The sequence below is a fragment of the Coffea arabica genome, chromosome 6c (genome assembly GCF_036785885.1).
Source record: "Coffea arabica cultivar ET-39 chromosome 6c, Coffea Arabica ET-39 HiFi, whole genome shotgun sequence".
Lineage (NCBI taxonomy): Eukaryota > Viridiplantae > Streptophyta > Magnoliopsida > Gentianales > Rubiaceae > Coffea > Coffea arabica.
This window is the reverse complement of record NC_092320.1, coordinates 52,664,088-52,681,089: the sequence shown is the minus strand read 5'-3', so window position 1 is coordinate 52,681,089 and position 17,002 is coordinate 52,664,088. Positions and strand designations below refer to the sequence as shown.

General features: G+C 36.1%; 1 protein-coding gene across 2 annotated transcripts; it reads left to right on the top strand.

Annotated features, from left to right (window-relative positions):
• The first annotated feature begins 278 nt into the window (after window positions 1–278).
• LOC113692794 (NADH--cytochrome b5 reductase 1-like) lies at window positions 279–16,668 on the top strand. Of its 2 annotated transcripts, XM_027211363.2 has the most exons (10): window positions 279–416; window positions 517–641; window positions 844–985; window positions 1,082–1,172; window positions 1,296–1,373; window positions 3,464–3,544; window positions 3,665–3,754; window positions 13,880–13,945; window positions 16,196–16,282; window positions 16,414–16,668. In XM_027211363.2, exons 2-10 carry the CDS (start codon window positions 536–538, stop codon window positions 16,504–16,506), a joined length of 834 nt encoding a protein of 277 aa, XP_027067164.2. In that variant the 5' UTR covers window positions 279–416; window positions 517–535; the 3' UTR covers window positions 16,507–16,668. The 2 variants fall into 2 exon arrangements, with proteins under 2 accessions (XP_027067164.2, XP_071909951.1); XM_072053850.1 differs by lacking the exons at window positions 16,196–16,282; window positions 16,414–16,668 and adding an exon at window positions 15,019–15,458.
• The last annotated feature ends 334 nt before the right edge of the window (window positions 16,669–17,002 follow it).

The following is a 17,002-nucleotide window of genomic DNA, read 5'->3' as shown; positions in this document are numbered from 1 at the left end:
CCTTTTGGTGCTAAATTTGTGTTTTTTTATTTTATTTGGAATATTAGTTATTACAACAATAGTTGTAAAAAAACTTATCATTTGCACCTCTTTATTGGACTTACATTTCTCTCAATTTGTCTTCTGCCTATTAGGTTTATTTTTTGTCTATTTGCTGCTCCAATATTTATATATAGAATACAAGAAATGGTACAAATGAAAGTAATATGCTATCTCTCTTCATACATAAATTTTTAATGACGAGGTTACGAAACAGCCCATCAATTAGGGGGAGGTAAGAAAATTTTTTGAAACCATGAGGGTGCTAAGTGATATTAAGGCAAACCTGAGTTTGTATATTATTATCGATCTTTTAAAGAAAAAGGTCTGTCTATTTAGCGTCATTCCATCCCACGAAGTTCAAAGATTCCTATTTGGTAAGTTTGTTTGAACGCATTGACTGATAAGACATATTTATATATGTAAATAGATCAATTTTTTGTTGACATTTTCATTGCATTTCTTTGTAAAAATCAGGTCTATTGGGTGTGCCAAGATGGTTTTCTTGGAATCAACGGAAGCCCAGATCCTTGGCGTTGCTATAGCTGCTGTTGCTGTTGGTGCTGCTGCTTTTTACTTGTATTCTTCCAAGAAAGCTAAAGGTTTAATTTTGATCGTTTATCTTTTTTGCATTTAATCTGAATCAACCTACTTGCCCTTGTATTTGTTATTTGTTATTCATCTATGAGTTGGCTCTTTTGATGGGGGTTTTTTTCTACAAATTATGAATAATTTAGAATTGGATGTACAATTTGGGCTAGTGTACTGGGTTCTTCTTAAACTTGGCTCGTTTGTTGGTAATAGTGTGCTTAGATCCTGAGAAATGGAAGGAATTCAAGCTTGTGAAGCGCTCACAGCTGAGCCATAATGTGGCAAAGTTCAGATTTACACTTCCCACGCCCACCTCCGTGTTGGGACTTCCCATTGGACAGCATATAAGTTGCAGGTTAACTGATTAATGATGATGAACCTTTTGCCTTTTGTTTTGACTTAAATATTCCAGTTTCAGAAGTAGAGATGATTTGGTGGTTTTATTGATCAGGGGTAAGGATGGTCAAGGGGAAGAGGTCATAAAACCATATACTCCAACCACATTGGACTCGGATGTTGGATACTTTGAATTAGTTATAAAGGTAGAAGTTAGACTGTTTATTTGTCATATTACGATTTAGTTGTGCCAGCGATACTGGATTGCATGGTTTTAGTTTTATCTGATTCTGTTCTTTGGATGCTATGCGAATTTGTCAAACAACTAGATGTATCCTCAAGGAAGGATGTCTCACCATTTCCGTGAACTGCATGTTGGAGATTATTTGGCTGTTAAAGGACCCAAGGTAATTTGCTTTTGATGTTTTCCCTCTTCATGCTGCATGATTGGTGTTAGCAAAGTTCTTATGCCATTTACTAAATATCATAAATTCTGCTCAGTGCAAAGGATTGTGGAAGAATTCATCATAAATTTGGTAATTGGATCAGAGTCTGATTAAATCCAAACAGCATTGATTTTTGCAGTGCTTATTTAGACATGCTGAGTGTAGCTGACTCATTTCTTTGTACGTCTGTGGATGTTTGCAATATCGAAATCCCTGTGTGCATTTGCTGTTCAATTGCAAGTACTAGCATTCTTGCTGCATCTGTCTAAATCAACCAAGTTAAGAGGTCACTTGTATGGATATGTGTGTCCCTAAACTACACTGACAGAGTGACATTCAACCAAATTCTTTTGTTGCTAAACACTGCATATCTTTGAACACTGCTGTTCTATAATTCTGAGAATGTATTGTAATGTATATGTACTTTTTAACCTATAAATGCATTGCAATGAACCTAGGAGTTATGGAATCCTCTTACTGTATGTTTTCATGGGGACTTTTTTCAACCAATCATTTCCTGCTTGATTCCTTTGTTTTAGATTTTGAGGATGTGGTGGAGGATTGATTTTTTTTTTTTCTGTTTCTTTATCCTTACCATCATTTTCTCTTTTGGAATATCATATATTGTCCCAATGAGGTTGTATGATTAGCAAGATAACAAAAAGCTTGCTTTCAACTTAGTTTTGATATTAGCAGGATTCTTGCTTTGGTATAGTTGTTTCCATTAGTAAATATATGCTTGACCAGCCAGCTATTGATTTGACCTAGAACACAATTTTCTTTTTCTATTGTTTCTTCCCCGTTGGCAGCCCATCTGTTTGAAGCATGGATTAACTATCAGTGTCATCATCTTCCAGAATGTAGAGGGTTAAAAGAATACAGTCTGCTAAAATGGTTTGGTTTGAAAGATCAATTTGGAGATAAATAATTAACTGCTTGTTTCAGGAAACCGGCTTGTTATTGGTACTAATAGTCTGCAGAGTGAAAATCGGTTAATACCTAATTCATTCTGTTAAGGCATAAGTACATAACCAGTTAATACTCAGTTTGTTCTGTTATGTCATAAGGACATAATAATCAGAATATGTTGTACCTGATCCCTTGTAGTGACTGTTAGATTGTAATTGCAGTCAACTTGTATTGGTTAAAGAGTACATGGCTGCTAAATGGTTTGATTCAATAATCATCAGGGAGAAAGATCATTGACAGTTTTTCCAGGAAACCAGCTTGTTATATCTTTTCTGAAAGTGTGTACAAAAATACTCTGCTAGTACTATTGCTCTTTGTGGCTCAAAAGGACCTGATAATGGAAGTATGTTGGATCTGGTCTGCAATTACTATGCATATCTAAAAGCAAATATGATAAAACAGGATTTGGGCCTGCATTACCTCACCACTTCAATGTTTTTCTCCTATGCCTTTGCTATTCCTAGCTGCTAGCTTAGCCATGATGTTGAAACAATTGACTATGTGATGCCACTTACCATATGGAGCAATGATATTATTGGAGTATGTTTTTTGAAATCTTCTGCCTTGAACTGCTGTAAATAAATGTGATTAAATATTTCAATGATCTCTACTTCATCAATTTTTTGTCTTGAACTCCTAATGTTTAGAATGCTGCACTGAGGTGCGACTGTGGATGTTGTGACAAGTAAATTTATAATTTGGTGGAATTTTAACTTCGAATGTCAATTGGTACTTTGTTTGGGCACTAGAATGACAATCATGAGAAAGGAATTTTCCTGGTTTCACCATTGCAATTCTCAACTTCCATTGAAGGGTAATGTCCTTGTGCTGCTAATAAAGTTCATTAGCAGAAAGAGCGTTTGCCTTGGCCATATACTTGCTGAGTAGCCAATTTTATGATTTTGTATATCTTACTTAGTTTTGTACCATGTTTGAGCTACTTAATTTGATCAATTAGCATTTAGGTGCTACGAAATGGTCTCTACTTTAAGGACATATCAATCTATTGTGTGTCATTTTAAGTTTTGATACCTATCTCCAAACAGAATTCACAATTCAAAAGTTGCAATTTCCTGTTTCAGGGTCGTTTTAGATATCAACCGGGACAAGTTAGAGCATTTGGAATGCTTGCTGGAGGCTCTGGCATCACCCCAATGTTTCAGGTTTGGTTTTGATACTCTGTTTGATGTGTGTTTTTTTTTTTTTAAACTCTGTATCAGGCAAGTCATTTCTCAAAGCCCCTAAAATAACATGGTATGATTCCTTTTTCATGTCCTATATAGGTTGCCAGAGCTATTTTAGAAAACCCAAATGACAAAACAAATGTACATCTCATCTATGCTAATGTTACCTATGAGGACATTCTTTTGAAGGTAACTTTTTGCTTGCTTTTGCTAGTACTTTCTGCTACAATGCGTGCATTAGTAATATACTCTCGATTAATATCTGGTATCACAAAGTTTCGATCTACCACTTGAGATGGTTCACAAGGAATTTATGTTTTGAAAAATTCATATGGTTGTGGATGTTTATTGTGGGTTTCTTATAACGATAATGAGTTGGAATAAAATCTGTGTGTGTGTGTGTGTTTGTGTCTGTACGGGTATCCAATGCTGTTGTCTGTTCTGCAATCTGTTCAAATCTCTTGTTGTGGAGAGTTTTCTGATTGATTGTATGAGTTTAAGAGAGGTCAGTGTATCACCTGATATCTAGAGAAATGGAGCATCCAAGGAAAAGCTTTGAGAAATGCTTATTTTAGATTTTAATTTGCAAAAGTTGTAAAAGATAAAGCATAAAATGTTTTAGCCCTCTTTTTGAAACCAAAAATTTGGGTAGACTTGGTCTACAACCCTACCCACAGACCGAATGGCCCAGAATTTGCCATGCCATTGTCCCAACTCAACTACAATACTTAAATAAACCCAAAGAGGTTCAAGCCCAAGTAATACATAGCTTCTGACTTCATCAGTCCATTTATGGGGAAAAATCTCTCTTCTTCCACAATCAACAATTGCAATGGCATCTTTCAGTGGAAAATGATTCTGGCAATAGATCCAGGGCCAGGGCTCTGTAAAATGTCCATATAACAGCGTGGTATGATTATGTGGTTCAAAATTTAGTTCTGAATTCATAAAAAATCATGGGTTTTTCTTCTTCTTTTTTATTTTTATTTTTATTTTTTTTTTGGGTTGCAAGAGAAATTCAGAAAAGGGTGGTGGATCTTAAGGTAGAGTAGTAAAGAATTTGCATGGTTGGGAAGAATTAACTTTTGTTTTCTTCCCCTTGGCATGCTTGACTTTCCAAGGGTGATAGACACCAATTGCCAAGCAGCTTCTTTGCTGGTGGGATGGGTGGGGGGGCCATTGGATCTGGACAAGCTTGTTTTTTTGACTTTTGTTGCCATTAGCCGAACTGATAAGCTGCAGGGCTGGAGGATATTGATGAAATCTTCCAAGTTCTTATGAAAGACAAGGAGCAAAATTTTGGTTTTTGAATATAAATTCATATTGATGATGTGCCAAATTTTGGCCACTCAGTCTATGGGTAGGGCCACAGACCGGGTTTACCCAAGTATTTGCCATTTCGAAAAGACAGCTTTGTTGAACACTTCTACAGTAACTTGTACAAATACTCCAAGTTTTACTAAGAACACCAAAAAAAACCCCGAGATACACACCTCTTTCCTTCTTCCATCACCACCCTCCCCCACCATTGCCCCTTTCCTTGATCTGGTCATAGCAAGACCAGATCACCTGCAGGGGGAAGTCGGAGAGGGAGGAGGGGAGCAGGGTAGGAGGAGGAGATCGGGTAGAAGAGGGGATGGGGGTGGTTGGGTATGGGGAAGGAGGAGAGGAGAAGAGGGGAGCGGGTAATGGAAGGAGGACTTGCCGCGGAAGGAGGGAGGGGATGGGAGGAGAGGGTGGTAGATTTGGGGGAGGAGAGGGAGGGAAGTTTTGGAAAATTCATCAATTCTTTGAGTGTTTTGGACAAACTCCTAAAACAACTACAATGATCTTCAGTGAAGTTTTTGACAAACTCTTAGAAAACACACTATCAAAAAGGACCCTTGATTTAGAAAACTATTTTTAGTGGAGGACTCATTTTGTTTCCCTTTTTCTGTTTCTTTTTTCTAATGCTGTACACAACTCTTCACTGTACCTTATCATGTCCAAAAAAAATATAAAAAGACAATTACCTGACAACTACAAGTAGGCATGGCCACGGTTCCAGAACCGCCAGTTCTGGTTCTTCAAAGAGGTAGAACCAGAACCGCACCATATAAGATGGTTGTGGTTTTGGTTCCAGAACTGCACCATATAAGATGGTTGTGGTTTTGGTTCCAGAACCGCCGGTTCTGGTTCTACCTAAACGCATAGTTCTGATTTTGGTTCCTTATGGTTCTGGTTCTGGTTTCTGGTTTTGTATGGCTGTATACAATTTTATTTAATTCCTTATCCTTACCAATTTTAATACGAATATAACAATATATTTAAAATTTCAAATAAAATGTAAAAAATAAATACAAAATAAAGATGATATTTTAATTTTATTATTATTCTACAAAGTAAGAAGTAATAAATAGATAATATAAATTTTATGAAAAGTACATTACATTGTCAAATTAAAAAATACATTACACTATCAAATGGTTGTAATGTGTTGACTTTCTTGAGTTGGACAATCATCAATGTTGAAGATTCCATTTGAAGAAATATTGCAAAAAATATTTTTTTGCTTGCTTGATTTTGAAGATGAGCTACTACCATCGAACTTGTCATTTGATAGCAAATAAGCAAAAAAAAAAAAAAAATTGTTAGTAATAATTTAATACTTACAAATTATAATGATAGATATTAGATGAATAGAAAGAATTAAATAATTAATAAAATATATAGAAAGTCCATAAAATTTAAACTTTCTTAAAACCTATTAAACACAACTAATTTTTTTTGAATTATCTCACTACTTATATTAATTATTTTTAACGGTTCTGGAACCGGCGGTTCTGGTTCAGGTTTTTTTTTAGAGAACCAAAACCGGAACCTTTATCCAAGGTTCTACCATGGTTCCGGTTCCATGGTTTTGGTTCCGGTTCTGGTCCGGTTCCAAACGGTCCGGTTCCGGTTCGATTCCTGGTTCCAAATGGAACCATGGCCATGCCTACTACAAGGTTAGGAATTAGTAGCCTAATTTATTTTTTCTAGTGACTATTATTTCCAAAAGGACCGCTGCACATCAAGGATTCCACATCCTGAACTATCCTAATTCTTCTTGATTTATGAAGGCCTACATAGAGAAGCAGAACATCTCCCATGCTTCATGAGCACTACGCTGGGGCATTGCAGATAACTAACTCTTAATACATGGACTTACATGATCTATCTTACTAGGGAAGTAAATTTAGTAGTCCTTATAGTCTGCTTGAGGCATGTACAATTGTTGATCTTACTTTACTTTCAAATACTATTTAGATGGTTTATGGCGGTTCATGCTATCTGCTAGACTCGTTCTGAGCCAGTATGAACTAAGGAGTATTGTCTGAGGAGCTTTAATAGATGGGCATAATTCGTGATGCGTAGCATTCCATGCTTAGCTGTAAATTAGTATATTTGTCAGCCTACATCTGTTCATCAACTGCAGAGTATGGTAACTCTCAGAAAAAGGGAAAAAAAGGACAATTAAAAACAAGAAGATACAATGAGGCCTTAATTATGCTTTTGACTATCACATCTTCTCTCCTGTGAGGTTAAAAACATGAAATAAGCTTTAACTGGTTAAAAACATGAAATAAGCTGCAACTGGAGAACCATATGGTTCTAGAAAGAGAAATCAGTTAATACAAGCTCTTTAATTATTGAGGCTGAAATGGGAATAAGGTGATAATTTTCTTTCGGAAAATTAATCTTGTTATTGTTTTCGTGGGAAGTTTCTTAGTTTAATGCCAAAAACAAAATTATCCGTCAATGTTGAGATTGGAGAATGTTTTTTAGACCTTGTGCGGCAATGGAACGATTTTATTTTATTTTTTTCACTTCATTGTTGCTGCATAGCTTGTGTGCAGCAATCAATGATTAAAGTTCAATTTTTTTTGCAGGCAACTAAAATGAAAATAGTTCGTAAGAGACAAAAAAAGTAACGAGTTTGTTGGCACACAAGCCTTGTGCAGCAACAAGGCATTTGATATATATTTTTTAAAATAGCCATTGTGTGGCAACACAGATACATTAATGAAAAAATTGATGTTGCCGCACATTGTTGATGCAGCAGTAGAGATAAATGAAATAAAATTTTGTTGCATAGTAAAAAATGTAAATGAGTTTTTTATAACAAAGTTTTACGTGTAGTCAAACATCACAAATAATTGTATTGCTGTAATTGAGGAAAGATATTAAACAAAATAAAAAATTTGTGTATGTCTAACATATTAAAAAACTGTCATGAAAATCGTAAGTATTTTAACATCCCAAATATTATAAACATGTAAAAAAATTATGTCATGAAAATTTTATATATACGTAATCGATTCGTTGTAATTGACCTAAGGGTGAAAAATAACTTTCCCTTCACTTATGTTCAAATCTCTTGCCCCTATCCCTCGAGGTGGTTGGATAGCCGCATCTCCAATGTCTTCTCCTGTGCGGCATGTTTTGTTGAACTTCTTGTCGAAAAGACCTCCCCAAGCCGAGATCAAGTTGGAGGGGTGGTGGCTCATTATCGTCACCTGAATCTATAGCAATAAGAGTTTGGCCGCACCGCGAACATGATGGCGGACCAATAAGATTATTCCGATCATCACTGGTTGTGTGGCGTTCAGACATCTGAGGAGTAGGGAACAAATTTGCAGCAGAATTGGCTAGAAAATTAAAAATGATGTCATTTCCGAAATGTGCGCCAGTGGTCAATGGAGAAAAGAGAGTCAGTGCACTGAATACCTGTACCTAAGTAGTAGTGATAAATGAATTGTGCTCACTATGCATATAAATTGGAGAATGGACAGTAATAGATACACTGGAATCGTGTCCAACGGGTCTCGAAAATTGAGCAGCTCTAACACGTGGAATTAGGGTAGTTTCTTCATCCTGGTCTCATGTTAGAGCTAGTGAGCACGATGAAGAAGCTACCCTAATTCCATGCTTTAGGTCATGACATAATTTTTGGGATGCTAAAATACTTAAAGAGTTTTTATAACATAATTTTTTTAATATATTAGACGTATACGATTTTTTAAAAATCTTTTCCTCAATTACGGGCAATACAGTTTTTGTGATGTTTGGCTACATGTAATAATTTATTTTGAAAAACTCATTTGTATTTTTAACATGTTAGACATATACGATTTTTTAAAAATCTTTTCCTCAATTACGGGCAATACAATTCTTTGTGATGTTTGGCTACATGTAATACTTTATTTTGAAAAACTCATTTGTATTTTTAACTAAACCACAAAAAATTTTATTTCATTTATCTTTGTTGCTGCACCAAGAATGTGCAGCAACATTAATTATTTTTATTAATGTCTCTGTTGCTGCACAAAACATATGTGGCAACAGAGACTGTTTTATTTTTAAAATCAAATGCTTAGCTGCCACACAAGTTTTGTGTGGCAACAAGGTTCATTACCATTTTTTGTTTCTCATGAATGATTTTTCTTTTTAGATGGTTGTAAAAAAATTTGCACATTAGTCCTTGGTTGCCACACAAGTTGTGCGACAACAATGAAGCGTTGTTTTCGCTGTCTATTTAGTGAAATCATCTTTTTTTTTTTTACTAGCTTCTTGTTTTCAGTTTTAGTTCTTTGATTTTGTGTACGAGGCAATGTGCTTTAAGAGTGTATATGACTCAATGTTAGTGTGTAACTGTACATATTCATGTTAAATATCTACTGTAATTGTTCTACCATGTTTGCATCTTTGTTTGTGATGCATGTTTATTCCTAACCTATATGTTCGAATAGGTCCAAGCTTCTTAGTTTAATTGTTTATTCTCGATTCAACAAAGATCAATCAATTTTGAAGCTCCTCTATTCCTTTTTTCCTGAAAATTATACTCATACCACCTTACAAGCCTTTAAAGTCATCTGATGGTACACGCTATGAAGAGATACAACTTGACATAATACCTCATTCTGTTCAATCTTTCAGTGCAACAGTCTTAGTAGCATAAGCTCCAGAAAGGACTTGAAGGCCAAAATTTCTTAGGGACTTGAGAAAGAACTTCATAGCAGTGAATGCCAACACTTGAGCGATTGTAAAGAAAAGAAGGTTTATAGTTTTGATTAGGGATGTAATTAAGTTGAGTCGAACTCGAGTATTGTGGTACTCGAGCTCGACTCGACACTTGGGAGGTACTACTCAAGCTTGAGCGAGCAGCAAAAATGGAGCTTGAGCTCGAAAAATTGTTCGAAAACTCAAGATTGACTTGATTATACTCGATTTTCTTGCGAGTATGATTGAGCTTGAGTCAAGTACTCGAGTTCGAGATCCTTGTCCAATTCTAGGAATGCACAATTTTGTTTTTTACCTATCAAATTATTTTTTCCATGCGAAATGACTATATGACCTATAAATATATTAATGTCATAGCCAATATTTTGGTAATTTATATAACTCCCAAGCCTAAAGGAGTAAAAATGTAGTAACTAAATGTATAATTTTTAATCAATTACTTGGTGTTCGATAAGGCTCGATGAGCCTTCGAGTGTAAAAAAAGAATACTTGTACTCGGATCGAAGTACTATTAAGCCATTCAAACCGCACTCGCCTTGGCCAGAGCCAAGTGCGAGTCGAGCTCTTGACCAAGCTGCTCGTGAGCGAGGAACTCGGTTCGATTACATCTCTAGTTTTGATGCATAGATAAAGTTTTAATCAATCAAGAAATCCAAATTTAGGAATTGCGCTAGTGCTTACCTAAACTGAATCCAAGTGCTTACAGATGTGACCTATTATAACAAAGGCTTGTTCAATGGCTCTCTTAGATTCTTATGGCTCGTCCTATAGGGAATGGGATATAGCATAACCATAGACAAGTCAAGGTGCGATAAATAAGCTTTTTCTGATGCATATAGTCCTTAACGCGCAACATGGGATCAAGAAACCAGATGCGCCTTTAAATCTCTTCCCTCCGATCTTCGACCTGCCGCTTGGTTCTTCCATGTCAAGTTAGTTCCAAAGCATCCTAGAGGTTGATTTGTTTTTCCAGTACTAATCATAATGATGAGAAAAATTATAACTAAAAGTGCTACAGGAAGACATAATTCAATGCTATCAAATCTTCCTCTTTGCCCGATAGTGTTCTTAGATGTAGCCTTCCAAAATGGTTGTCTTTATTAACATAGTTGTTGATGCCAAAAAATGTTCAATACGCTTAAAACACTCTAGTTGGAGAGGTTAACTAATTGAAATTAATAAATAGGTCTAGTTGAAATTTACCTTGAATAAATGTTTAGCCTTAATTTGTCCAGGTACCTTCTAATATTGAAAAAAGAAAAGGCGGGGCTTTATACTTGCAAAGCCTGCCGCGCTTAAGTCACCATAGACTTAGAGAGAATAATCTAAAGCTAGAAGTGGCAAATTGTATTAGGAGAGTGTAGAATAAATATACTAACTTTGCCGTCTAGCTATTTATAGTGGATAGATAGGTGGCTATCAGTAGCTTCATGGGCCTTGAGCTACACTATGATCGAATGTGTTGGTGCAAATGCTCCATAGGTGTGGCAATATCAAATTTGTCCCATAAATTTAGTACCATCATTGTTCCCCCAACTCTCAAGTTTTATGATGCCAACTTAAGAATATTGGCTAAATGAAAGCTCAAATTACAAACTCAATGACTGGTGGAATTTTTTGGACCCTATTAATTAGTCAAAGTAGACTTCCAACTTCCTTTTGTACCTCCAGTTGAATGTGAGCTCCTTCTCAATTAAATGTAGCAGTAGTCGAAGTGGCACCTAGAGGTGGAGTGAATACAGTTCTCCTGTTAAAACTGAACATCTAACAGGTAGGTGTGGTGATATTTGGAGGTGAGTGGAATAAAGTTCTCTAAAAAATGAGCCTCCAACAAGTTAGGTGGTATTTGGAGGTGGATTAGAGTGAGATTCTTTAGTAGCTAAGGTGGTGCTTGGAGATAGAGTGAAGTGTAATCTCCACTTCAAAATGAACCTCCAACAAGTAGATGAGATTCAAATCGAGGTGATATGGAAATATGGTGGATAGGAAGTTGAATTGGAAATCCAAGTACCTCAGGTTGCCACACGACTTCATACCGCATGTTCCCAAAATCAACTTCGGACTTGGCTCCCAATATCAGCTTTGAACTTTGCCTTTCTAATGTAGCGCACCACCTAATATGGGTTGAAATAAAGTAATTGAAGTAGCCTGGTCCATTGTCATCGGCCAAGCAGTCCCACTCATTTGCACTCATTAGAGGTTCCATCCTATATCCTAATAGCGATGTGTCAGTCACCTTTCTTCTCCAAGAAACATCTTGGCCCCCCTCTACAAGTCAGAAGACATATGACTTGTTAATCTTCATAGGTTCGTAATCGGAGACATTGACCTGAAGTAAACAAGTGATGTGTAAAACTGCTTTTTAATTTTTTAAAAAAATTTTTATAGGACAATCAGTTGTTAGGACATAGGAGGTGCGGTTGACTAGTCGAACCTGATTCGGGGTTGGACTAGTGAACCTGCACCTAGCCAGGTGGCTTGTTTCTTCTCATCAGCTGATTCAAGTCCATCAGGCCAACCAGTCCGACTAGGTGATACATGTTGTAGATGTGACCATAACTGTGGGATCTTTGGCCCATGTCTTTACATCACCAATTGTCACTGCATCTGTGAGAGAGAGAGAGAGAGAGAGATACATTTGGTGGATGTGACCATAAAATCCCATACAGGATATGGTGATTATTTGATTGACATGTGATGACTTGAGTAGCATAACACGAGTAATTTGGGCAGCATTGCTTGCAAATGATTGTTGGATATTGTTTGGAACTGAGTTGTACATTGTATTTTCTCTTTCCATGTTCTTAGGTCTCTTTCCATGTATATACATGGTATATAATGGTATATTTTGTGTGTGTGTGTGTGTGTGATTGAGAGAGAGAGAGAGATACATGTTGTTGATGTGACCATAAAATCCCATACAGGATATGGTGATTTTTTGATTGACATGTGATGACTTGAGTGGCATAACACGAGTAATTTGGGCAGCATTGGTTGCAAATGATTGTTGGATATTGTTTGGAACTGAGTTGTACATTATATTTTCTCTTTCCATGTTCTTAGGTCTCTTTCCATGTATATACATGGTATATAATGGTATATATTTTTTGTGTGTGTGTGTCTGTGAGTGAGAGAGAGAGAGAGAGATACATGTTGTTCCATGTTCTTAGGTCTCTTTCCATGTATATACATGGTATATGATGGTATATTGTGTGTGTGTGAGTGTGAGTGAGAGAGAGAGAGATACATGTTGTAGATGTGACCATAAAATCCCATACAGGATATGGTGATTATTTGATTGACGTGTGATGACTTGAGTGGCATAACACGAGTAATTTGGGCAGTATTGCTTGCAAATGATTGTTGGATATTGTTTTGAACTGGGTTATACATGATATATTCTCTTTCCATGAACTCACGCCTCTATCCTTTTTGTCACCCAAAATGAGTTTGTTACTAAAGAGCCTTTGCCTTCTTTGAATTGTTCAATTGAGTTATGACAATTTTTGTTAACTGAAAATGTCTTACTTGTATGGAGTATGGAAAGTTTGTAAAAAGATTCTTAGTTGATGCAACATGCATATGTAAAGTAGTTAACATCTCTATCATGCAAATCTGAATTTTGTTGTGATGTTCTGTATTACTTTTGTAGTATATCAAATATCTTGGGCATTTTTTTTTCTTCTTTTATAGAATATAGTAAGATAAAAAGATCTGCAGTTTAGAACCCTTGATATAAGGTGCTGTATTCTACAAAAATCTCTCTCTCTAATTCTTGTCTATGGTGAGCAGAAATTTGTAATACGCCAGCACTGAACATTTTATCAGAATAGCTTATTTGGTGAACTATTGGACTATAATGGACTAGGTTGATGAATCTGACAACTTTAGCACTGGATCTTATCTTGGATTACAACACCTGATAATGGTTGGAATTCTATTGAAAGTTCTATGACGGGAATAAAAATATTAAGCTATTGATTTTTGCTGATATTATGATTTGCTATGTGGCCAATTTGCTGGTGGCTAGGTTTGCCCTGAATACAGATGCTGCCGTGGTTCAAATATTTGGGAAGTCATCTAACTTGAGCTCAGATATTCAGTCTCTAAATTGTGATGAGAGATAAGAGTAAATTATGAAACCTAAATAACCATAAATTGACAAACTGACAATTGCTGTCAGTCAGTGGTATTTAGAGACAAAAAGGCTAAGTAATTCTTCCACATGGTAAATTATGTTTTGACTCAAAATATTTTCTCTTCTATTTGCAGGAAGAGTTGGAGTCTTTGACTGCTAATTATGCTGGCCGTTTCAAAGTTTACTATGTCCTCAATCAGGTTAGTTGACTCTTGCTTGGTGCGCATTGTCGGTTCTCATTTCTTCTTCCACCATAGGGCAATTGAATATGAAGTATTTTGAAATTCTGTAAAATTGTTCCTGTTAACGGACTTCGTTTTTTATTTGTATTAACTTTTATTTGTAAATGTGGGTTCTTCTGGCTGACATTTTCCCAGCAGTTTGTTTCTTGCCACGCTTGCTGGTTAAGAATCTTATACTACCAGCACTACAGGGTTGCTGATTAAAAAATTTATCTAACCAATTTTTTCTTGTATCAGAAGGAAACTGTTTATATAATTACCTGCCTATCTTTGATTAAATCATTATTATCTTAGAGCTCATAGCACACATGCATGCACACGTCTACATGTATGTGTATCTATACATACACCAAGGTGTATAAGATTGCCCTTGTTAGGTAATGACAATATCAGATAGGGTTATATTGCAATAATAAATATAAGATATGCTGGAAATGGAGCAAGAAGATCACCTTGGACAACAGTGAGAAAGGTTAATGAAGGGTATAGGAAGAGAGCTGAAACAATCAAAGAGCATTTGGTTAACTTGAATAAAGTATTAAAACTGGAAGATGCAAAGTTCGAGCAAAGCAATCATTTGATTTTTGATTGTGTTGGAAACATTTTATCTGCAAAGTTGACATGTTAGCCTTCTTGGGGGGGAAAAAAAAGAAAAGCAACTTATTGTATTAATTAGGTGACCTTTTTCTTTTTATATAGTTTGTTGCTGCATATTCTTTAATAATCATCAAACATGTTATGCTCCATGTGCATGTCAATATAGTGGTGGCTCAATAGATAGATTATAGCAAACTGTCAGTCTTTCTTGCAACTCTGGGAAGGACCAGCTGGTGCTTGTAATTTTTTTCTTCTTTTTTTTTGGGAAAGAAAATGATATCCGCTAATTAAGTACACATAAGAACATGTAGACTCTGATTCAAGTAGTTAAGGAGCTCATTTCTCTAAGAACTATGACAGATTCCGATCTAGACATGCACTGCATGTTGAAAAATAGTTAAGCTGAGAAAACTACTTTTATCTCAATTGTGTAGAATCAGTTCCAAGTTAAAAGGCGGCGCATAAGAGCAAACAGACCACTGGTATAGCAGATGACTTCATTGAAAAGAAAATAAATAGATCAATATGTGATGGATCAATATGATGAGGCTTGCTGAGCAAAAGAGGAGTGTTTCTGCTTTTATAGTTATATGTGGAAAAATGATGTAAATAGACATACAAATAAAGAGGACACTGTGTAACAAGTTGAAGACAAAGGCAAAGATCCAATGTGTAGAAGATTGTTTAATACTTTTATATAGTCAAAGGATAGAATGAGTTCCAGATGAATTTTAGATGCATGGTGCTTTTTGTTTCTTTCATATTGTGCAAGCATGTATTTGAGCAGAAGCTACTCACGAACAGAATTGAAGTTTGAGCTGGTTGATGTTTTCCTGGTCAGAGAGATCTATGGAAAGAGAGGAAATTGAGTTTACTTGGATTCTTCTAGACTGTTACAATATAAAAAACCTGTTCTTTGGGCTTGGTTCTGTGCTGTAATATTCCTGGTTTAGGATAATGCACAGATTTTATTATTCAGTGTGAGGTTAGAATGGAGAGAATTGCATTCATGTTTCTGCTAATTTGCTACTTTGGTGAGTGCTGGTGGATGATCTATTACAACTTGGCATCTCCTGCCATGAATTTTTTCGATCATGTTGTTATCCAGTGCCGTCAATATGCTGACCAATAGTGGAGCTTGTGCTTCATTGATTCCTGAGACTACTGCATCATATCATAGATCCAGGTGCAAATGATGGATACCATCTTAGTGTACTGCTACTTTGAGAGTCAGTTGGACTGTTGAAGCAGCATCAAAGTTCATTCTCAACAGATCAATGGGTGCTGTAAGCCTGTACTTTTGCTGTAGGAGTTCTTGGTGACAGGTCTTGTAATGACTCATCATGAAGATTCAAGGATGATGGCGTTTCTAAGAAGCTGATTAGTTTTTGGCTGGATTTGTTTGTCAGTAGTTTGTTTCTGAAAACCCACAATTAAAAGAGAAGACTTCCACTAATTTATCCTTATAGCTTGCTATACATTAATGTGTAAAAAAAACTGTTGCAACTTGCAAGCTTGGATTTGGCATGAATTTTCCAGAATTGTGAAAGTTATAGGCTGAGCCTGATTTGCTTTCTGTAGTAGCTGATTGTCCTTTGGTTGTTTCTGCAGCCTCCAGAAGTATGGAATGGTGGTGTTGGCTTCGTCTCTAAGGAAATGATTCAAGAGCATTGCCCTGCACCTGCATCTGACATTAAGGTAACACAAACAAATTTTTCACTGAGAATAGCTATGCAAAGTTATTGGATCTGTATGTGATTTTTGGTGTCATTAATAACCAAATGACTTCGAAAGATAACCTAAAGCTTTGTGTTTTATTGTATTTCCAGGTATTGAGATGTGGACCTCCACCAATGAACAAGGCTATGGCAGCTCATCTTGAAGCTCTTGGTTACACCCCAGAGATGCAATTCCAATTTTAATTTTGTCACAAATTTAGCCCTACACATGGTTTCATTGTTAGTGTGGGGGGAACAGAATTTTTCATGTTGGAATAGCAGGGGAAATGAATCATGTAATGCAAATTGTTGACGTTGTTCCTGTGAACTTGGAGCAATAAAATTTCCCAGAAGTTTATGACTGTCTTTGAATTGCGTAATTCTGCAATTGTCTCGTCTCTCTCCACTGTTCTTCAACTGTTTGTCTCTGGTCGTCTCTCTCCACTGTTCTTCAACTGTTTGTCTCTGGTCGTCTCTCTCTGGTTATCTGCCTTGTCCTTATCCTTACCCTTTTTTACCTTTTCTTTTCTCGTGTAAAAACCTTGGGAAATTTTCTATTTGGGTTTGTAGTGTATGAAATACTTGAACAGTTTGCATTTTGTTTCTAATCTACTAGTTTTGTTGGGTCACGCGAGGGTGCGCTGATTGGTTTGAAGGCAACATTAGCCAGTTTAGTTGATATGCATGCATTCCAGCAAGA